The sequence below is a fragment of the Bemisia tabaci genome, chromosome 8, assembly GCF_918797505.1.
Source record: "Bemisia tabaci chromosome 8, PGI_BMITA_v3".
In the NCBI taxonomy this organism is placed as follows: Eukaryota; Metazoa; Arthropoda; class Insecta; order Hemiptera; family Aleyrodidae; genus Bemisia; species Bemisia tabaci.
In genome coordinates, this window is record NC_092800.1 from 31,238,782 (window position 1) to 31,262,934 (window position 24,153).

The window sequence follows — 24,153 nt, forward strand, 5'->3', positions numbered from 1 at the left end:
GATTCCAGCACTTTTCTTCACGCTAATTTTAGACTGTCAGATTCTTGTAAAGAAATAATATGGAAAAAAAAATATCACTGAAGAGCCTCAATTTGTTAGGCATTGGTATCAAGTATCAGTTTTAAAGCGTATTGTGCTCTGCAGGTAGTAAAGAACATCATATGAAGAAATAACTAACTTTATTTTGCGTCTAATTTTACTGGATTCTGTGCAATCTCTTTATTTTACTTAATTTTTTACACCTTAATTATGACTTTGAAATGATGATAGATGAAAGCCTCTGACAATTTGACTCCATCTCCATTTCCTCACTTAAATTTCTGTGACCACTCTGTTCTGAAACCCATTTCTCTAATTATTGCTGTTCAAAAATTCTAAGTTTTTAGACTGTTGGTGCATTTTGCTCCTGTTTTTTAACTTTAAATATTCTTCAAATAGATACCTATTTTTTTCTGTGGATTCCTACGTTCGTTTAGATCTGTGAAATTCGTAAAGAATAATTTAGCATAATTCAAATTATCGTGCCAATCTTAACTGTGAATGCTAATTTTTTCTTCTAATTTTTAATTTGCCAAACTAATATGAGTAACTAATTGAACTGCCAAATTAATATTTTTGTAATATTTTACCATTCGTAGCTAGTCAGCTATGTCAAGAAAAATGAAAAGTGAAAATCAGTTGATTGATCCCATTAAGATGCAGTTGGTGTGAGCTCTAAAATCCAGGGCTCTTTCTGTTCCAAAATGCAGATAGTATGAATGTCGACAATTGAATGTTGTTCAAAAACGCAGAATGTTAATATGTAAATAACTGCCGTGTGATCTTAACAGGAACCTGTGTAATATCATTGTTATCGGCTATGTAGCAATCATAAGTAAACTGTTAATGAGGATCAGCACCCTAGTAGAATTGGCTATTTTAAAAAAAAAAAACTTGTTAATTTCAAAGAGAAAACTCTTGAAAAAAACTTTAAAAATATTCGAGTCAGAAAACCCTTTTTATTCTTCATTACGCAATTATTTTACATGAATTTTATGTAGAAGTTTATTTTTTCTTGTTGCATTTTTATGTTTCCCAGACGAAGGAATGTAGTGTCAGTTGCCAATGATGCAAAATTGATTCAAGCAATTTCATGTGTCCCAGAAACATGGCTGTAATTTCTGTTCAAAAGTTTGCTCATTTTTTGGTACAAGCTGAGGATAATTCAGTGAAATTTTTCGTTGGAAAGACTGGACAACTTTCTTGTAATCATTCAATTTGCAAGAGAAAATTTTGCGAAGTCACATTCCTTCAACTAGGAAAAGACTATGTGTTACAGATAATTTTGTATACACAATACAAGTGACTTGTAGAATTTAATCCAATTTTCTCCTACATTTTCTTGAAAATAAATTTTATTCAAGAAAGAACGAAAAGGGGCTTCAACTCGTACATCGTTATAATTTTTTTAATGGTTTTTTTTAAAATGCAAATTTGACAGTCAATGCTACTAGAAAATATTTCTAAGAATTGCTCAAAATTTTCAACGTAGGTATTATAATTTCCTTTGGATTTCTAGTCTCCTGTTTTTACTCAATTTTTAAATCTCTGTTAATTGGGCAAAATAATTGTTTTATCAAAATTTTGAAGACACATTTCTATGAATGTATTTAATCCTGGTTGAACCCAGAAACGAAAGTTCCTTGTGCCTGTAAAAATTAGTTCATTAATCTGTGCACTCAATTGTTCTCTTACCTCAAGATTTAACAACTCTCCAAGTATTCTTTCAGAATGAATGCTTCTTTTACTGAAAGAATTTTTTCGATGGAAAAAAATGAGCCAGAAAAGAACCAACCAAATAAGTCATGTTCGCCGAAAAAATTGGATTTAAGCTGTTGGCTCTTCAACACAGCTCCTAAAACACAAAATTTGGTTGAAATCCTGTAAACTACCAGCCATGAAAAGTGGAACATTTCAGCTAACAAGGAACTTTCTATAAATTTAACTTGACCAATATTAAGCTATTTTCTAAACAGGGAGATGTGAAAGATATTTTCGATCCATTGTTTCATGTTATTGCCCCTTTTGGGCCCAAGGAAAAGGATTTTGTTACCCAATAAATCCATTACACAATACCATCAACAAATTCATCTCACCTGGTGTTTCAAAGATTGTTGGCAACTGTTTTCTTTTATATTTTGTGTTCCATAAATTTAAGCAAAGCAGCAGATTTCTCCTTTTTTAGTTACATCAAAACTGACAATAAGTAATATGTCCTCCCTTTTTTTTGAACTCGGAGAATTATGTAATCTGAGTTAACTCTAAGCACCACTTTCCAAAGTTAAAAGCTGGATGGTGAATAGAGTTTTAACACCATTTCTGTGTGAATCCACAGCCTCTTGCTGTAAGATCTGGCTTATAATTGATTTGCCTAGCTTTTGGTTCTATATAATATGTGGTTGTCAACATTTTGTTTATTTATTCCAAAATAATCGTAGGAAGTACAAATTTTTTTTTACAACTTTAAGAATTCTGTGACTTAAGCGCATTTATGCTTCTATAAATTACTATTTTAGCTTAATACAAATACTACGGCATCGTCTCATATTCGTGAGAATATTTTATCACATTTTCATCTGTTAAACCTTCACTACCTAAGTACAACCTCCTTTTTAAAGTGAAAACATGTTTAAGTTACTCCGTATTTTATTAATTTATTTATTTATTTATTTTTTTTTTGAGTTCCTAATCATTATTTTACTATCTCATCTTTTTTTCTTTCAAACATTGTGTAATGGTAAATTTAAAGTTATTTTGTATTGTAACCATCACATGTGTGTAATATTCATTACTTATCTGTTTTCTTTTTAATTCATAAAATGAAATTGAAGAACGTATCTCTATCTCATTCTTTAAATCAAAAAATTTTCACCCAGCACATACATTGACATTGTTTTAATTTAACTAACAAAGTAGATTTCAACAAAAAAATAAATAAATAAAATGTGCGGATAAAATGAGTGATAATAATGAAAACAAACCTGAAATGGTTCTTGCAGGTATCAAATAGTTGAAGCCGTGAGCTAGGTCTCAGACCTGTTTTGGTAGGATTTATTCATGATGCTATTGGATGGCGTTATCGAATAGGATTGAAGAAGTCAACTTTATTGGCTTTAATTAGAAAATATATACCTACAATTGATTTTCTTATTCAGGCAGGTGCTTCTATGGTATGTCCAATAACTCTGCCTCTTTATGCCAAACCCCATCTAGTTGACTTTAACACTCTTTGAAGAGAGGAATTCCCATAACTCACAAACATTTTTTTAATTGGGTTGATCACTCATTATAATTTGCACATCCAAGTTTCAACCGCAGAAAAATCAATAGTGTGAAATACCTAAGCACTGGAAAAATTCCAAAAGAGTCAGTCAATATCCTACCTATGGAATCTAGACTGGTGGCCAGTGCTGACGCACTGTAGAAAAACGCCAGATAAACATTAAAATGTTGCCTTTTTCCGGATGAAATATTTATTTATGAGAAAAATCATAAATACTATTCCTCACAATTTTCAGAAACTTTGGATCAGAAAGCGTACTAGAAAATTTGTATTTTATTCAAAAAAATTTTGTGGTGTCCAAAGGCTAATATTGCATGTTTCCTTTGCTCAGCAGAAAGGATTTAGGACAGCTACATAAACAAAAGTGAAAGTGCAGAGGTGCGTATCTCGGAAAACACGATTTTCCAGGAGAGTGAAAAAACTGTCTACATTCCTCTTTATTGTTACTAGAAGGGTAATAATTCTTAAGGATAGCAAGAATAAGATGCTTTTTCAGATTCCATCAGCGCATTTTGAATAATTTCTCGAACTGTTAGAAAATACGGCAGAAATGTCATTTGATCACGAGATAGGTAGGTACGTATTTCTGCAATTAGCGTTTTACACTGGGCCACTCAAATACGATACAGAAGAGGGCCTTCAACCCACTGCGTAATCTTAATGCGAAATTCTGATACCACTAATCGTGCGTCTCGACAGTGAATTTGCATAGCCGGCTAATTGAAGGCAAATCATTAGCCCAGACATCAGGATACGAACTTCGGCAATGCGATACGCGTTTTTTAGAGAGCAAAACCTCCTGGGGTGCCCCACCGGGCAACCAATAAGCCCAACCCCCTGGCGGTGCCCCACATGGCATTCAAGGAGCTCAACTCTCGGGGTTGCCCCCCTGTTATCTGCCTCACCTGACATCCAAGGAACCCAACCCTTGGGGCTGTCCCCCTGGCAACCAAGAAGTCCAACCCCTCGAGGGCTGCTCCACCGAACATCCAAGAAGCCCAACCCTTCGGGAGCTGCCCCACCTGACATCCAAGGAGCCCAACCCTCGGGGCTGCCCCCCTGTTTTCCAAGAAGCCCAACCCCCAGACCGTCCCCCATCCAAGGAACCCAACAGCAACTTTTCAAAACCAGGGAATTCCCGAAAATATTAAAAAAAACACAGAACATCTGATCAGTCTACTTTTACTGTAGGCGGGAAACGCTGAGGAGAGCGCGTTTTGCGTATGGCGCGCCGGATCAAATGAAGGGGCCAGAACGAGATACGCATTTCTGCACTTATAAGTCCGAGATACGCAAAAAAGTTCTACGGGTTTAAGTAGGTAGGTGACTTTCCGATTTTTTTCGAGTATATAGTCTCTTGCTTGCAGATAGACGACATCGTTAACATCACGTTTATGCAACTCAAAATCGTCAAAAATCGAGCTACGCTCTTCTGCATTTTCACCATCGATAAGTCAATGAACTGATCGTGAGATAATATGAATTCCAATTTCTTCTTAACTTTGTTATAGCCCATTTGCCTCCTGTTACAGGGAAGAAATCATTTGAACTTCTAAGTAACAAAAAGAGGAAAATATGCCATAACTCCTTTTGGAAAACTAATGTGCCCGTCATTTTACTGTCATCTCCCATTACAAATGAAAAGTGATGAAAATTTGTAACACCAAGTTTCCTTTTCGATGCATGAGGATGGATTGATGGACAATAAATGAGTAATGCGGCAGTTCAAATTTCGCGCCCCTACTCTTAGGCTCTGATGAATGTGGCTCCCCGAATAATCAACAATCACAACGAGAAGAAGAAGAACGGAGCAAAAATCATTCAATTTTATATCCATTGTAATTTTCCTCATATCAGAACAAATTCTAGCTTGTGTCATTCGTGAAATCTCAGGGCTATCACTCTCTTCTCCCTTTTTACGCCAGGCTGCAAGTATTTGTTATTGAACGAATTACTATGTTCCAGAAGTTTTAATCAGTAATCGTTTTCAATTCCCTATTACAATGTCAGAATCCGATGAGAACAGAGAGACCATATTAGCCAACTTTCAGGTAAGTCTCATCAACACTATTTCCAATGTACTTCCTTTTCACATTGACTTGGTAATTCTCCAGAATAGTAATGCATAAGATGCGTAAGTAAGGTAAAGGACCCTAATATTGTTAGTAACAGATATTGCCCTTCATCAAGAGAAGTGGTTCAAGTCCCCAAATTATGAAGTGTTGTCTTAGCACTGAGACTATTCTATTGTTTGATGTCCTTCTTTATTTGCTGAATTATGTCCTCTGAGTATATCATATTCGATTCCAGACATTTGCCCACTTCCAGACAATTTTCTGAAGAGTAGCAATACAGTGTATTTCTTTGTTCCTCCTGCTTTTTTGGACTGAATTTTTAAGGATCATTTGTCCTAGGTATCTCCTCATTTCCTTTGTTTACCTTCTACCTCTCAGTCTCCTATGTTTGTAGTCATAATGTTGCTCAGACAAATAGAATATGATAATTTTCTTTGACTGATTATGTCTATAGTCTAATCAGATTCTCTAAGAAAAAATCTCCAAGAATATGTAGGTTTACAGACTAGTCCCTCCGGGCATCTTATGCAACGTGCAATTCGTTGCAAATTTCCTCCTCGTCAGTTACATCAACTTTTTCAAGATCTGAATGCTGAGGTACATCATAATTGAGCAGAGGGAAATTTTTTCAAGGCCTCAGTTCTTAGTTAGGAGGTTACTTAATTGATTTTCTCGCTTATCATGGTCTTTGTACAAAACTTCTTTGTCAGATATGTTACTGAGGTCTGAGCACCAACGAAGTGTCATTAAGCAATACTTATGTACATGCAAGATAATACTTCAAGACCATGAGTGTTGATTATTGTGATAAAAATTGAGCAAGTGATGCAGAAAAAAGTTTTTATGATTTTGACTGTATTTTGTCCTACCCTAGTAATTTGCTTGTCCGAAAAAACCTCCTAGAAGTCAGCCTCACTTAAAAGAAATTGTAAGAAAACAGAAAATAGTTAAAAAAGTGTTCGTTGAATTTAAATATCATGAATATCATGTGGAAGAAGATTAAAAGGAAACACTCATCAGGATGAACTTATAAATAAATAGAAACTAATAGTTAGAAATTATGCTTATTAAAAGATGGACGTATGATGTAAAATTGTCTCAAGTACGTAGGTTACGTTGGGTCAGAGCCGTGGACTTATCGGAAAATGTCATTTTTCTGAATCCTATCCATTTTATTGTGGTATTTAGTAGTAAGTTTACCTTGTGAATATTACTTATGTGAAGGAAATACGATGTTTTCTGACAACCCTCTAAATTTTAAGTTTGTGTCAGCACAGAAAACTTGCCATGTATGGTTTCCATCCAATAAAAGAAGTGGATTATCTTGTTTCTGATTGCAGGCATGCACTGGAGTGGAAGATGTTGCAGAGGCCTTCACTCAGTTGGAAGCTGCCAATTGGGACTTAATGGTAGGTTGAAGTTTCTTTATTTACATCCTTAAGGGAAAAAATAGCCATACCTACTAGAGTTGTTGAAATTTCCTCGCCAAAATCAGCTGCAATTATGTAGTCCTTTTACATCTCACACATAGTTCAGAATTTGGTAAAAAAAATGAGTAGCAGGTACCTAACATGTGTTGCATCAGTGCATAGAAATAAATGGGCAGCAGCACCTATTGAGAATAGTTTTTTGCAGTTTTTTGGCTCGTCCTTCAGCAAGCCTCTAAAATTTTTGCTTCAATTTTTTGCCAGAAAGAATGAATTTGCAACTCTAAAAATGCGCTATTGGGTAAAAGTATCCGAAAAGATATTGAAACTATGGTATGAATGCATTCTGTTTTTCTGTTGTGTCTAATCATTTTAAAATGTTCACAGACTGCGGTAAACCAGTCAATGGCACAGGCACAAGCTGGTCCGGACATCGAGATGGTAGAACAGCGGATTAACGGAGAAACATCTGTAATCACACCAACTCCAGTCTCATCAAGTAGTAATACTGAGCTACCCATTACAATTGCCTCTGATTTTGCCGAGTCACCATCCACATCACAATGCAAGAGTAGAGCTCGGCGTATTAATTTCACTGTAACTCACCTGGATGAAATCGTTCAGTTTTCTGTACCTGAAAATTTGACCGTCTGTAAGTTTCTGTTCTACTGTCATTCTCTCCATTTGCTTTATTGTATCAGCCTGAAATGCATTAGCAGCATTCTTTAGTGCAGCTGATCTGAAATTTTGTGGCTTTCTCAAATTTCTACAAGAGATCATAGGAAGAACTCGGAGTGTGAAAATGGATCTTAAACATTACTGAGGTTGAATATAATGTGGTCCCCAAAGTTTATACCCTCGCTCCCCCCCCCCCCTCCCTCCCCAAGAAAAGCATATCATGACCGCATGAGAGATGTGCTTCGACAAATGGTGGCCCTAAGGAGAGTTGTTAGAAAAGCAAGCTGGCGGGCTGCATGTCTGTAAGGTGATGCCTTATGCATCTTGTGTGATCGTTGGACGCAAAGTGAGCACAGATGTCCAGATTATGGCTCATATGGTCAGGGCTATGAGCTGTTTCTATGACTGTAATTGGAGGAACAGGAGGCTTGCTGCCATAAGCGGTTTCATAAATTGTGTGGGAGTGAAATTGTTTGATGGTGACCCTGGAATTTGTTAGGGCTTCAATTTACAGCTTTTTCAGCACTCTCTCAGTTTTAACCTGGCTTTTAGTGACTAATATGTCATTTTCTTTATGCGGTTTCAGGGGATGTGAAGACATTAATAGCCGGCAAAACAGGTGTTCCAGTTTGTCAGCAGTTATTGGCTGGATGGGCCAATGAACCACAATCAGATGCAGATACATTGACCAAATTGAAAATACCCCATGAATCTTTCTTGTTTGTCAGCTCTCTGAACTCAGAAAATAATGGCTTCAATACAGGGTACGTAATCATAATTTTTTGGTGGTTAATATCCAGTGTTTGTTTCTTAGGATAAAATTTCAGGAGCTATCTCCGCTGGCAAGACAAAGTCTTAAGGACCATCCACAAATTACAATTTACAGGCCAAAATGATTTTTTGTGTATGCATCACCCTTTTTGGCAAATGAATCTTTATGAAGGGTGCAAATTAGATGGATTTATGCTAAAAGGAACCATGTAAACCTTATGCACATAGTTTCTTTTAGCACAAATACATTAAATCAACTGTTAAAATGTAAAGTAGGATCTCTGCTTCAAAAATAAGCGACGGATTGTGTCTGACCGCTTTGGGCGCCTAGTTTGGCCAAGCTCCGAGTTTTTAGTTACCAAAGGTCTCATTTATAGGCGTAGTTTGTACTGGTGAAGCCGGAACACTGAAAAGCTAAATAATTACTACCTGCACCAAATGAAACAAAACTTGTGTAAATATACCGACTAAAAACTTTGGACTCAAAATAACTTACTCGTATCAGTCTTTTTATATAATTCCATTTAAAAAGCAATCTCTGAAGAAATGCAATATGGAAGTTAATCACATGAAAAATTAGAACTTGAGTATTATAACTTTTAGACCTTGTCTCCACGGGACGTTTTATGGGATTTCTGTCAGGGAAATATCTCACTTGCGAAGTTAGGATCAATATTGAGTTTATCAATACTAATTGCAGTACTTACCAAGCAGAGTCCTTAAGGAGTCCTAAAAGCGACTCAGAGAGAAGAAGAAATGTTGTTGTTTTGTTCAATGGAGGAAAAGCCTAGTAATTTCATTTGAACTTGGAACAATCCCATGAAACGTCACATGGAGACAAGGCTGTACTTTCTTATCAAAATTTGGTGCAAAACTTATTGGCAATTGAAAATTCTCAAAATAATGTCGTACGTGAAAATTAACGTTTTCCTTACATGTCAATTCAAACATCTTGTTTGCCTAAATTGTCATCTTCAGAGTTGAAATAAGTACCAAACTCAATTTGGAATGCTTTGTAACTGAATAGTTCTCTTTATGTTCCAATTTTCTGGTAATAATATTTTCAGAAAATTTATTGATAAATTCCTCCCAAAGTATCCTGTATTATTGAGCATCTGGTACTTCCAATCCCAATCAAAGTATGTACCACTGCCCAATGCCAAATGTTTCTTTCTACCTTCCTCAACTTTCTACTGCTATGGAAGAGTGAACTAAACCTTGAAGTCCCCGGAACTTTAAATTTCCTAAATAACCGTTTTCTCTAGTGGTGCGTTTTTTTGTCATTTTCCTTTGCTCCAAGCAGCTCCGAAGAAGAAAAGTTGAAACGGCTCTACACACTGAACGTTCACGATGAAACAACAAAAAAAGACTATAGTTTGAAGTATCCTGGAACAAAGTTAATCTCGGAAATCAAGCAAGATGTAGCAGCGATCACTTCAATTCACGTCCGCCATCAAGTTTGGTCCGGATGGCCCTCATCGCTTACAGATGACAGTACTGAGTTAGGGCTTTCAGGCATCATGTACCCTCAGCATCCACTATCAGTCAATAGATCGCCAGATGCCCCCCCAAGGAAAGAATGCAAAAGGGTAAGGAAATTGCTGTCTTAGTTATCCATGTATCAGCGTTGTCTAACCTTTAAGACTTAGTTCCAAAATGTATTAATAATTTTAATATGCAAGAGACACAAATTGTCCAAAATCATCTTGCCATTCTGTATGACTGAAGTTTAAACCCTCAATAGATCATATTCGATACATCAAACAGGTGAGATTGTATGGATATCGACTGGTTCAAAACATAAACATAGCCTCAAAAGTCAATTTAGAAATTGGAGGGAACGGGTCTTTTGTAACGGATGTTTTATTCTTTTGAGTACCTACCAAATGCCAATGCAAAGTGAAATTGTTAGGAATTTTCTCATATTTAGCTTTTCCAGTTTAAATCCTAATAGTTTGGTTTGAAGTTATGTTCTATTGTTTTGAACCAAACAATACATCGAACCGTCATCGAATACGGTCTATAGTTTTTCCTGAAACATCTCCAAGACAGATTCTTAGAAATTATACGTCAAAACTCAATTAGACAGCAATATTGTGGTTAGAGTTGCCAGAGTGTTAAATACAAGGGTTGTTCTAAAAGTAAAATTCATGGTCTTATTTTTCTAAAACTAACAATGATAAATGAATGTGATAAAATGGAATGTGTCCACCAGTCTCAGCTATCCAACAAGCCTAAAAAGTTGAAAACTGGCCCATTAGCTTGCAGGAAAAATCTGTTTTACTAGGCCAACCTCTTCTAGCGGGTTTGATTTAGTAATCAACCTCTATACTAAATGCAACATTTTTCTTTATGAAGAATCCTGTCATCATTTCTCTGAATTTTGTAATTTTTTTGGTTGAAAATAGCGCAGCAGCTGTAATCCTCTTATGGTCTCTAAACTCAAATCTGCCAAGGCTTTTGACTTAATAGTTGCGATGTATCGCACTCCAGTGCAACCATGGCAAGAACTTGGGACAAATTACCTTCAGTATAACATCATGCATTTTGTACTTAATACAATTAGTGTTTGTAAGCAGCATCCTTTATCAAAGAATTTTAATGTTTTACAGATAGTGGTTGATATTCCCTCCGACAGCTCAGAAGATTTCGAAGAATTTGAAGATGCCTCAGAATCATTCACTGTTGATGATGAAATGTTTGTCGATGATGTTGCCTCAAAAAAGCTACAACCACTCCGTAAGTTGTTCAGTATTTCCTAAAAAAGCTCTCCTAAGAGTAACATTCATCTTTTCTAACACCTCAGTGACTTCTGGAAAAGCTTGATGCTTTTCACCATGTATTTTCTGTTAACTGGATTCATTGTAATGGTAATGTCATTTTCGATTCAACTAAAAATTTCAACTATCTTGCATTGTTTTTCAACGCTTTCAATTTTTGATAAAGGATAAAATGTAGTAGATGAAGTATGAACTTATTTCCTCTTTCTTCCAGTCCCTAACAATGTAGAAGATGAAACCGCTGGCTGTGCACATTTTGCTGATGAATTCAGGAATAGATATGGATCCAATCATCCTGACTTCTATCCCAGCACTCTAGATGAAGCTATCCGGGAAGCTTGTTTCAAGCCTGCTAAAGAGGTGAGTTACGGGTCAGAATTAATACGCAGTTCTTTAGATGAGAATCATTCTGCTTGAGCAAATAGTTTTATTTAGCCACCGTTTACGTCACCTTCTTTTTCCTAACTTTTGATAACATCAATTTTTGTTTATGATAGTTCTTAGATTCATGAAGGAGGCTAAACAAATAATCATTTGATGCGAAGATGTATGTACATGTGATGTCACCAAAATTATGCAGCTTTTGTGTTGTTGTTTTTTCATTCAGGAGCGTCAATTTTTACATGTTTGCTTCGTAAAATTTTACTTTTTTATAGAAGAAGGTCAATTTATGGGATTTTGTTGATGGCGCGGTAGGAGGATTTTACCTTAATTTAATTTACTAGCTTTTTTTTACTGAAAGAAAACCTGACTAAACGCCATATGTAAACAATGTCATAAACTATCATCACTTTTTCCTGCATATGATTTTAGCTGTTTTAGACACTTGCAAATTTGCCCTCTTTTTTGAATAAAGAGGTAAATGCTGCTACAAACAGCTGATTTCAAGCTGAAAGATTGATGACAATATTGAGATTTCGTATATATTTAAATTAAGGTTTCTCACATCAGCAGCAAACCTGGTTGCCATTAATGAAAAAAAGTGCCCATGGAGGCAAAAAATTTGATCTTGTGCAAACTGGGCAAATATTGGTCGAGGAGTGTACTCTAGAGTTTTTCAATCTACTGATCAAGATATTTGTGTCTTATAAGTTTGAAAAATCTATTCTCTATGCTGTATTTTTTTTTCTGCAATAGACCCATTGTACCAGAACACATAGGCAGGGACCTTATAGAATCCTACTTAGGTTTCTCATCATGCAATTCTTTGTCCTAATAACATATCTCTTTTGCTTTCAGCGGAAATTATTAGCAGTTTACCTTCATCATGAGGGTAGCGTCCTCACTAATGTCTTCTGCACCCAGCTGCTGTGTTTTGATTCAGTCCTGCAGTTTTTAAAGGATAATTTCATTGTTTGGGGTTGGGACCTCACCTACGAGTCAAATAGAAATAAGTAAGATTCCTACTCACTCAAACTATATCAAGTTGAACCAAATATTATGTCTCTAAAAGAAACTTTTCCTCCCCTTTGCGTAAGCAAAAACGTTGTATATTATTATGTAAATCAGCAAAAAAAAAAGAAGAATAATGACAAGGATTTTTAGACTTCAATGCTCTCTCTATGAAGATTTATATTACAATGAAAATTTCTCTGTAGCAAAGAAATTGTCCAGTCCCTTGAACTCCGTATTTTCGTTGAGTCAACAACTTGTGACAACAAAATTTCACTTTAAGAAAGGAATGAATTCCACACTTACACATTTAACGGCATACAGAATTCAGTTTGAGGTTGATCATGTTCCATTTTTGTGGTTGGAAGCATTTCACATTGATATGAGGAATATCGCAAGAATGGCGTAACTACTAAATCAGTCTATCATTCTATTCTTTTTACTATCTTATTCTTCCCTTTGATGTAAATTTTTCCTTTGAATTTTAATTTCATCTGATGTGTGTTTCCTAGGTTCCTCACATCTGTAACGAATAGTCTAGGCACGATGGCTGCCCACACCATTCGGAATATGGAGGTTGAAAGACTGCCTGCATTACTTATAATCATGAGAATGCGTTCTAATATTGAGATATTCACAGTTGTTCATGGTTAGTAAAATTCAGCTTTTTCTCAGAAAAGAATTGTACTTCTTTTATTCAAATTCAAGGCTTTAAGAAGGTGGAATGATATTTTTAATGAATATGACTTCAAATTATGTCAGTAGTGGTAATAATACCGTAATAGAAGTGCTGTTTCGTAGCAACGTTCTAAAACAAATGTTAAGGTAACAACTTGGCACTATATTTACTGAAGCATATACAGGGTGATCCAGTCTACCCACTCCAGATTTTTTCCTGGCTTATTCCAAGTTTGCTGAGGTCAGGATCGGCAGGAACTAACAATTATTGTCCCCAAGGAATCCAAATTTCTTCATCTTGAAGCCATCATAGCTGTCTGTGGGGGGTATTAACAGGGGGGCCCTAATTTAAAAAATCGAGGTATGCAATTAATACTTTGTCTTTAGTGTTTTGAAGTGTTCGTATCGGACGAGTGCCATTTGCAAAATGCGCCTAAATATTTCGCGCTTAAATAATTAAAGTTACGCCCAAAGTTGGCATCTGATTATTCAATCAGATTTCAAACTTCTGAAATCAATTATAATTCATTCAATATTTATTATATATTATTGTAGGAAAGCCATTTTGGTCCCTAAATATCTTTCACTCTAGCCAAGATGGCTCCCAATTTTTTTCCCAACATTTGAATTCTGGTGTTTGTAAATTGGTGAAGTAACTTGTCTCGGTTTTTACACAGGTAACGTAGGAGTCAATGAACTGCTTACAAGTTTGATTCAGGCAGTGGACTTGTTCTCCGAACATCAGCGAAAAGAAGCACGTGAAGAGGAAGAGAGAAATGCGAGGGAAATGATAAAAACAGAACAAGATCAAGCCTATCAACAGTCCTTAGAAATGGATAGGTAAAGCTTTCTGTCATCACTTGGATTTAAAGAGTTCTATGTCTACTTGAATATTTTTTCTAGTGAAGTGTATTTAAAACAAGAGTTTTTCTTAAAAATCTATGCACTGAATTTGATGGTACAGAATGTACAGTATGAATAAGCTTGATTTCCCAGAGGCCTGATCAGCAGAACTTTGCCATTTACAGGATTTTTTTCTTAGTTCTTGCTGTTCCATTTCTCTTTCTCATGTCGGCCTCCTGTGGTGTAATGGTTATAGCATTGGCTCTATGATCAGGAGGTCCGACGTTCGATTCCCGGCTTGGCGATCCGAGTTCTCAAGGAGTGGTTGCATGGGGCTGATTCTTGAGTAGGGACTGCAGGGATATGAGAATAGAACTGAAAGCTCAGGATTATCCTCTTGCGGGTATTTTAAGTGTACAGAAAATTGATTCATGGCTGAATTGTCGTACTCTTGGCTGTGACCATCAAATTTGAGCTTCTTCTGCAGGGTAAGTAAAGCCAAAGTAAATAAAGAAAAGAAACTGAGGTCTCATACAACAATAAGTGCAGAAGAAGGTTTAACATTGGCCAGTTTAAAAGAGAAATACTCAAATAGTTGAAATTTACTTTACTTCACTGAAAGCTGAAAAATCCCCCTTTTTAGAGAAATAGCCAATTTTCAAGTAAATTTCCTGCAAATTTTTGTGCTTGAAAAATAAGACCATATATTTTTGCCAAAATACAAGGTTCCTGATTGTTCCAAGAGCCAACTATGGAGAACCTAAGTACGTTGCAGATTAGTTCGCAGATTGCATTAACTTTTTATCAAAACTCATCTAATGTTAGTGATCTGAATTTTGTAAGTGTGTTAGAATTTCGTAGAGTATACAGAGTTGTAATGTAAGTGGGAGAGATGGTACCACTTTTAAGCAATTTCCAGGTCCCGAATTCCGAGACTCCTGTGTGGTGCTGGGTCACTTTTTCAATAAACATTTGTTTGTTTGCGATACACATGGACCCAGTCATGAAATCATTTTGGATCAAATATGTATCGAAAAAGTGACCCGCACACCGGGCTTGGAACTCGTCAAGCAGAACAAGGCGCCAGCTCTCCCATTTACATTACGACTCTGTGTACTCTATGCGAAATTGTCACGAGTCAAAATAAAAAATTATTGTAATTTACTCAGTAGTGTAAACAACTCAAGTTACGTAAAGTGGTTTTATCATACGTTGTAGATATTTCAACTAATATTTTTAGAGGTCTCTAAATTTTCTCCTATAATGGATTAATCAAATTTTATTAATTATTCATTCTTCTATTTTGCACTATTAGAGCCAAAGAGGAGGCCAGGAAACAGCAAGAACTCACTGAACGGCTAGAAAAAGAAAGACTCGAAAACGAGAGGCAAGAAACAGAAGCCAGAAAACAGGTATGGATGTTTAAAAATTGTATACCTCTTTTCTATTGTCTACCTATATTACTTATTATTATAGGTTTACCCAACAATTAAAAGTTAAGTTGTGACTACAGCTTTTTCATGGATTTAACTCAGCGTGAACTTTGAAAAAGGGCTCCAACCAGTCTTAATAATCTTTAATAATTAATAATTTCTCCATTTTTAAAAAGTAGAGAGTGCATTCAGTTTACAGGACCGTTCTTGGGTTCTCACGGACCATGTCAACTCACAAAAGGCGAGTTCGAAGTTGCGAATTGTGTGTTCTCATTCAAACCAAAGCATCTCCGAGAAAGTCAACCTGGTGTTTGGAAATATTCCATCTGGCGCAGCACCAATTCCGATTGCACGTTTTCTCCTCGGAGATCCATTGTCCATGCAACAGTTATTAGTGCACAACTGCACAGATCATGAACTATGGCAGAGGGACTGTGGCAGCAACAAGGACATTTTCCGACTCCTTCTAGGTTTTCTTGGCTATACACTTCCGAGTGGGAGCCTAAAATGCATAACTTTAAACTCAGTTTTCATACGTCAATATCATTTGAAAAAAAACTGAGGAATACTACTGAAAATGTTCATTTAGTCAATTGCAGTGAACTTTTCCACTATTTCTGTTCGTTATGTGACTATTGGCTCAGGGATTTCTTTCCCCATTAAACTGTCTTACATCAACAAATGACGATATGATCGAGCATTTTCCAAATTTTATGATTGAACCAAAATCAGCTTAACTTAATCTGATGTTGCCTGATTTTCTCTTGTGATGCATTCTCTTAACAGAAATTAGAGCTACATTCTGACTTGAAATTTATGAGAATCCATGGACAATTCACAAAAAGTCTCTCAACTTTAAGTTGTTTAGTTATCTGTCAATGAAACAAAAAATGAGAGAACATTAGACAAGTCAGGTAGATTTCTATTAAAACTGCTCGATTTAACTGTTAAAATCTCTTTGATTGTTGAATTCGAAAAAACAAAAATTATTCGTCTGTTTTAGGATGGCTTGGCATCACATATTTTAAGGCCGTATTTCTAATATAATTGTATAATGTTGTTCTTTGTCAAGGCAATTAATGTTTGTCCTTCTTTCTTTTTAGGCTCAGAGGCGGGAAGTAGAAAAACAGTTACCCAAAGAACCTGAGGAAGGTGAAACTGTAGGCATTACCAAAATTCGCTTTAGATTACCAAAAGGAGAGAGTATAGAAAGAAAATTTTACACTAGTGATAAATTGAAGGTCAGTGTAGTGTCATTTGCTGTGTTGTTTATTGTGTTTTTAATATCCTGTAAGAAAAAAACCTACAACTTTTTACAATGAATTTTATGATTGCCACAGTGGTTATTATGTCTGAACTAAAAAAAATTCCTTTGAAGGCACTCTAGTCGCATTATCTGACAAGAGGTCTTGGAGCGGTTAAATTTAAGAAAAATAATCAAGGGTCATTTTGGTTCTAATCATCACTCTGAGTAAAATGCTGTGTATTCATGCGGCTAAACGGATCCAAAAACAAGCCACTGTAACGGATATCTCACTCAACTTCAAGAAAACGCAGAAGCAATGTTTTGACTCTACTGAACAGTGTTGATGTATGGACGGATTGTTAAACCCAACAACATTCCCATCATAAATGGCTGTGAATAAATGTACTACATTTTGCAATCAGGAACTACAATTTCTGATTCATCCGTTAAAAATAGATGTCTATAGGGAAAATAATGGCACATATGTCGTTGTTAAACTGAGCCAGAAATGTTAGTTCCTAATTGCAAAATAGAGTCTAAATTTAAATAATAAAAAATTAAAAGCCAAGCACCCTACCAGCTTTTCCTATGTTCGATGAGTCATCGAATAATTTGTTGGGCAACCATAATGGAAATCTTACGATTCTGACAAAGAAGAAATCCATCCAATTTCTGAATATGTGAAAATCCATTTTTAAATTATTGAATATTTGATTTATATGAATTGAATTATTGAATATATCAAATTTACTTCGTTGTTTAAAGAGACCTTATTCATAAAAATATACTTATTTTACAAAATTAAACATTTAATCAATTTATGTGCTCTAAATTGCTATGCTCTTAATTAGTATTTTAATAAGTTTCTTTTAATTCCATTTTACCATTATTCCATCTAATTTTTCAGGCTCTGTTGAATTTTCTGGTTGTCAAAGGTTTCCCTCAAGAAGAATTTAAAGTCATATCTAGTTGGCCCCGGAGAGATGTAAGTTATGAATCCATTCCATCAACTAAGCTCCTTTCTCTGTATGCCGAAACGGTTGAAACCTTCGTTGATAGAGCCGCAATTCAAAAATTGTGTTGCGGATTGATGCTTAAATCTTTGAAATATGTTCATTTGGACTCTACTCTTATTCTCAAACTGACCATCCCTGAAGGTGCCCAATTTACGTCAAGGGTGGTGGCAGAGAGGGCAGGAAGTTTATGCACATCAGTTTTATAAAATTTGAAGCTCACTTTTTGCCAGTATGATAAAAACGACAAAAAAGTTCTGATTCGACCCACCCAACAGCTAATATTTCAGATACAAAGAAAAAGTATTACTGTAGTAATTTCATTACCAATTGTGCATTGAGATGGACAAGGAAATACGGTTTGTAAGGAAATCATATTACCTCAATTCAATATTTTCTTCCTGTTAAGCTGTCCCAAAGGACTATGCGCATAATACAAGAAAAGTTTATGCCTGCTACTGATCGCCACTATTTGAAATTATGTTCCTTACAACCTCGGGAGCCTGATGAGCTGTTAAAGCAAAACTTTTTATGGGCGGAGATTGTGAGAGAGATAATGATTTTTAATCATGAGAGGAGCAGGGTTAGAAAGTAAATTTTTCTACATTTTTGTATGTATTCTCGAGAAGAAATATTCCAACATCTGATCGAAGAGAGCTTTTGTCTCTTCACTGGCTGGGAAAATGAAACAGATGGATCTAATTAAATCCTCTAAATGACAATAGTGTGCGAGGTGCAGCGTCAACATGTTACAATAACACTCCTACATCTCCATCAGGAAACGCATGGAAGAAGACCGAAAAATTCAATTCTCAACTCGGCTTTTCTTGACTCGCATAGGACCACAGGAAGTTCGATTTGAATAGGTCATCATGCTCAGGAGATAGTAAGGATCATCATTACAAAAAATGTCGAGATTTAGCTGGCAAAAATTTCTTGGTATAGTGTGCGCAGTCCTTTGATTAAATGATAACTGAAATCACTTCATTCCATTCGTGCTCCCCTATTATGCTAGCCTGTAACATTTTTTCACTTTGATTTTTCAGCTCACCAGTTTAGATAGTGAAGAAACCTTGCAAGAGCTGAAACTCTACCCTCAAGAAACAGTCATTTTGGAGGAAAGATAAAGTAAGACATCATTTCAACTGAATCTTTTGCAAACATAATTATTGACAAAAATACAATATGATTGTCCGTACTACGGTAAAAATTTGTCAATTTAATATTGTTATCATATTTGTAAACTAAAAATACTGTCGTGTTTTCATTGCAACTGGTCTGTAAATAATTTGAATTGTACACAGTTTTTAATACGGTCCGTAACAGCTAATCTGTACTGAACAACCTTAAAACCGAATGAATTTTTCTTTTTAGTCAAAAATTTTGTTTGTCACCTTTTCTTAAATTATATTTTCAAAATCCTAGTTTTGGTGGCTTGCATTTTTATACTTTTATATAATTGAACTGAATTCGAGCATAACTAATAACTGTCGATTGCTACTAAAATTTGATTCAATTGTTGATTTATTGATTTTCTTTAATTTTATTTTCATTGCCTGCCAACGATAAGGGTAGACAAGTTTTTATGTACTGTCATATTTTGTTTTTTTTTTCTTCTTTTCTTGTTTGTTTACCAAATAATGGCCATTGCAAATATTGGATTGAAATAAGTATTCTTGACAGATGTATGGTTCTGTATGTTCATGGAATTCAAAGTTAATCTCTTTTTTTTCTCCTTGATACCTAATTAAATTCCAAAAAAAAAGAGGGAAAAAGAAACTTTCTTTCAAAGCCGAATCAACTAAAATTCATTATGGAGCCTGGGTGAGGGCAAAGTTCCATGACAATTATCAAGTAATGCCTCCTTTGAGAGAGAATGGCAGTCTTGTCTGGTACGAGTACAATTCGCACTGCTGTGAGTGACTGTCATTTTTAAATTGTGGTGGTTGCGGACCTCAGGTTTCATCAAAACTTTTTTAAATAACCCTGCACACCTGCGGAGGCTTACTGGCTCTTAGTACATTTTGATAAAACTTTAGAAGGTTATTATAAAATTTATCATCAAGTCATAGCCAAAAAAATTATGTAATGTGTTCAAGTAGTAACAGAGATATTTGCAGTGACTCAAACATGTAAAATTAGGTATTTCTCCTGACTGTTTAAGTGAAAAGCTCTATTTGCATAGTTCTCTATCAAAATCATGAAATAGGGAGTTCATGGAAGACTCCTCTTTTTTCCTCATCATAATTTTTTTGGCAGTTTATGTACATAAGAGACCATTGGCTCATAGCATGAGTTTGCGAACGCTTCAATGACATCGCAATTTATCTGGCAATTAAAAAAGGAATGTGTTTTGTTAAGGATGAAAGGAAGTGATTCTTTTAAAATTTGGTTGAAACTCAGTTTTTATTGATTGCCATTCAAAAAGCTATTTTCTTTTTTCCAGAAAATCTTGCACCCAACTATCCTTACTTGTGTAGAAAGAAATATGCAAGTTAAGATAGTTGATAAATTAGAACATATCGACGGTGAAACTACCAAACCACGTATCTCGTTTGCGGTGTTTAAAAATCTACGCTCAGATTTTATTTTTTTGAAGTAGACCAAATCAATATCATTCCTTGAAATTTTCACGGAATTTTCTCCGCACAAAGAGGAAAAATCACAGAAATTTTCAAGACTGGATGTTAAGTAGTTTTTCATTTAAAAAATAAAGTATGACAGGAAGTCTGCGACGTCGCAAACCGAGATACGTGGTTTGGTAGTTTCACCGTCGATATGGTACATGAGACAACCTTATTTATACAAAAACTTGTGGAAGTGAGATAGTTGAGACAACAGCAATGACAACAAAAATTTGTAAAATGGTACAACTTCTAAAGCATGCAAATTGGCAACCTAAGACGGCGCAACAATCCATCATAGGAACTATGATTGAGTTCCTCTGACAGATGATTATGCATTTTCAGTCCAACTTGCTCTTAAGTGCTGTATCTAAAAGTGATGATGGATTCCTTTTCGTGTATCAGTAGCTCAGAGTACCTGTAACCACATTTTTACGAATTTGGGACATCATGAGAAAACTGCTCAGCAGCCTATTGCTACCCATGAAATCCGCAATTTTTGAAGTCATGGATTTTGCACCAGGCGTTAGATTTTAATATCAAACTCATTTATGCATATAGATCTTTTAGGAAGCCTGTTGTTAGTATGAATGACTCAATTTTTCCAATAATGTTAATTATGATCCATTTACTCTGTCTTTGGTACGTACCATTGAAATGTTTTATGGCCTTTTTTCCATTGCAAAATAAGTAAGAAGTTGATGGAAAGTGCTAAGAATTCAGCTTTAAAGGAAATTATACACTGCTTATCAAACAATTATATTACTTTGGCACAAATTTTGTAACAATAGGAAAAAGTGACAGAAAATTTCACACTGGTAAAATTGTGAGCACAATATTATAAATGCACTAAAATTAATGAACCTAAGGAAACCAAAAACGAAACAAAATCACATTAGAATGTAGGACTGAATATTCCGGTAGATGAAATGCTCTACCTCTTATTAATTTCTTTGTCATAGAGTCAAGCACAATGTTCCAGTTTCTGCTGCTATTCTCGGTCCCAAGGAAAACTCTTTAGTGAAAATTAGAGACTTGGATTAGCTATCTATCCAAAAAAACATATTCATTGACTTGTTGAGTTAAAAATTGTTAAGCTGAGACTGGATCATGTTTGACAGAAATGTACCAGGTTGCATGAAGTTCAAACTGAGAAAAAGGCGTTTAAAGTTTTATTCGTCCATAAGACTAAAAAAATTTCCTCCTTGATTCACACAACAATGTTCTACAACAGGACGTTAGAACTCAATTAAAAGAGGCTCTTGAAAGATTGAGTATCTTTTGCTCATCCCAATAGAACGAACAATTCTCAGTACTGTCTTAAAGTCATCATTCGAAATTCAGCAATTACATTTATGAGGAAACCAACCTGGTAAAGTACAGGCTGCTTAAAAGTGTCTGAAGTTGATACCTATTTCCCAAACATACATTAATAGGTGCTAAGCTTTTTTACCAAGAGCCAAGTGTTTCGATTAATGTCATGCATGAAAGTGATAACCACTAATTTCTCCAACTCTGCGCTTTTACGAGTCCATCATAGCAGCCTTGTGAAAAGGGAAGAAAATTCATATTTTCTTGTTCTGAGAGGGCAAATCAGGTTTTACTAGCCAACTGAAATAAAAGAAAAACCGAATGAAAGGATTTGTTAGATAACTGGAAGGTTTTACTAGATCATCTACATCGTTGGCAGAGAGGCACCAACCTTTATGACTTATTTCAGATATTTTATGTCTTGACATTTATTTTCCTATCAAAGTAAGTGGACTTTAATTAACATTTCTACTTGTTTCTTTTTTCTTCCTCGAACATGGCCATTCTGCTTTCAAATTGGGTCTTCAGGAAAGCAGGCAGCCATCAATAAATTGAGGCAGCAAACCATTGACTCATTGGAGATAAGATTAGGGATAAGTAAATCAAGTAGATCCTAGAGGACCTAGAAGTTGTGTCTACTGAAGGTGATTCATCTTCGATTCATGGTACAGCTGATCTTGCTTCTGATAGGTATTGCATTAATTAGGTTAAAAATCTTGGCAGATTTTAACTTTTAGTAAAAGAAAGGCCGATCGCCCCTGCGCAGAGCCAAATGGATCATATTTGACCAAAAAAATTGAAAAAAGAAAGAAATGAAAGCACAATTCTTCAGGGCAAAAAAATTTGCATTCAATACAAAGGTATCAAATGCAACATTTTTCCCTCAAAAAGAATCCTGTTTTAATTTCTCTCAGTTCTACAATTTTTTTTGGAGAATGATTCTATAGGTTTACATGCAGGGCCAATTGTCCTTGGATTTTTTATCCCCTAAAATGTTAAAATCTGCCAAAATTCTTAAATGAATTAATGCGATGTATCGCATGCCAGTTCGACCATGCCAAAATTCCAGAAAAAAACCACCTTGATGACTGAGGGAGCTTAGGACATGCCTTGACTTTACTCTAAACTATCAACCGTAAAAATATTCCTTCTCTTCATTAAAACATGTTTTTCGCCTTCAATAATTTTTTATCAGAAATTCACGATATTTCCTTATCATGCAAATTTTTATACCTTCTCTAAATCTGGTGGGTGTGCTGGAAAAATAGTTGGGATCGCATCTGGTGAGAGAGAAATGCAGCCAACTCTCCTCACCCCTTTCTTCAAGAATTTCTTTTCGAAATGTATTTCACATACCCTTGAATATTTACAAGGAGTAAAATTGTTTCGGCGTATAGCTAGAACCCATTTTTGCCACTTTTCAGGATTACTTAATGGAAACCTGGAAAAAGAGAATAAAGAATTACTTCTTGGCAGGACAATTCAAAGAGCAGTTAATGAAAAGCTGGAACTATTAAAAGTACCACAGGACAGCTACTGAAGTTTTCTCTTTGATTATAAGATCAAAGCTAAAATATTGATTGAATTTTAAGTCGATTAAGCTAAAAATCTTGAAAGATTTTGACTTGATCGATGCAATATTCTGCACGCTAGTTTGACATGCCATGGACCCAGGACAAATCACCTTCATATAGCTAAATAATATTTAACAAAGTGTCTGGTCAAAATTTTCGTTAAGGTAATGAAGGCCGCCCGTTTCACTACTTTTCATCAAAATTGAAGACTTGAGAGGGCACTTCTGTGAGAAGTTATCCTACCCTTCTAAGCACATTTGGACAAAGTTTTGCTACATGGAACTGAGCGTTAATTTGAGTTCCTTCTGAGAATTTTAGAATCCCGGAGAGCGCGTACAGTAAAAAGAAACTGAGCGCCATGAAAAAGCATTGTCAGCATAGGTCAGAATGAGCTCCGCGGTCCGCAGCACCAGCCAATCCAACCTGCATTTCCCTTCCTTCCCTATGGCGCTTAATTTTGTTTAGGAGAAGTACGTCCATTTGAGTAAGCACAGACTGGCTACTCAACAAGATGCTACGAATACTTTGTTGGAAATCATGAATTTACAACAGCTTCTCACCTGAAGAACTTCATGGGCCTTTTGTTCTGTTCTTCAAATTTCACCTGAGAGGCTGGCTTGTTTCTATTGCCCGTTCGGTGAGAACAGCCGCAAACAGCGCAACTGACCATGCTGGTAAAGTAAATCAGTCCTCTAATCTATAAGTAGATTAAAAATGCTGATTTATTGATCTTCGTCACGTTCGTGAAAATTGAAAGACTTTAAAATTAATGGCAAAAGAACTCCCTGTCCACAGTACCAATACCAGCACTGATAACACCAAAGCAAAGATAACAGCATTGACACTTGACAACTCAACTCAATAAAATAAAATAACATACACAAGCAAAATAAGAAAAGGAAAGGGTAATGCTGCAGTTGCAACTGAATGACGTAGTCAATGAACAGCCAAAAATATATCAGAAACAGTCGCCATCATTGGTCGCC

General features: G+C 35.5%; 2 protein-coding genes across 2 annotated transcripts; one reads left to right on the plus strand and one right to left on the minus strand.

Annotated features, from left to right (window-relative positions):
- Nucleotides 1-5,127: 5,127 nt before the first annotated feature.
- On the plus strand, nucleotides 5,128-19,367 carry casp (Fas associated factor casp). Its single transcript, XM_019048398.2, has 14 exons — nucleotides 5,128-5,373; nucleotides 6,738-6,806; nucleotides 7,212-7,476; nucleotides 8,089-8,266; nucleotides 9,577-9,862; nucleotides 10,886-11,012; nucleotides 11,268-11,413; nucleotides 12,293-12,447; nucleotides 12,958-13,094; nucleotides 13,801-13,963; nucleotides 15,282-15,378; nucleotides 16,503-16,640; nucleotides 17,553-17,630; nucleotides 18,705-19,367. The coding sequence occupies exons 1-14, from the start codon at nucleotides 5,326-5,328 to the stop codon at nucleotides 18,783-18,785; spliced, it is 1,968 nt and encodes a 655-aa protein (XP_018903943.2). The 5' UTR covers nucleotides 5,128-5,325; the 3' UTR covers nucleotides 18,786-19,367.
- Nucleotides 19,368-19,518: 151 nt separating this feature from the next.
- LOC109034962 (THAP domain-containing protein 1) lies at nucleotides 19,519-24,030 on the minus strand. The gene is made up of 3 exons (XM_019048401.2): nucleotides 23,728-24,030; nucleotides 22,827-23,034; nucleotides 19,519-21,893 (listed from the first exon to the last, which is right to left on the minus strand). The coding sequence occupies exons 1-3, from the start codon at nucleotides 23,835-23,837 to the stop codon at nucleotides 21,876-21,878; spliced, it is 336 nt and encodes a 111-aa protein (XP_018903946.1). The 5' UTR covers nucleotides 23,838-24,030; the 3' UTR covers nucleotides 19,519-21,875.
- Nucleotides 24,031-24,153: the final 123 nt, after the last annotated feature.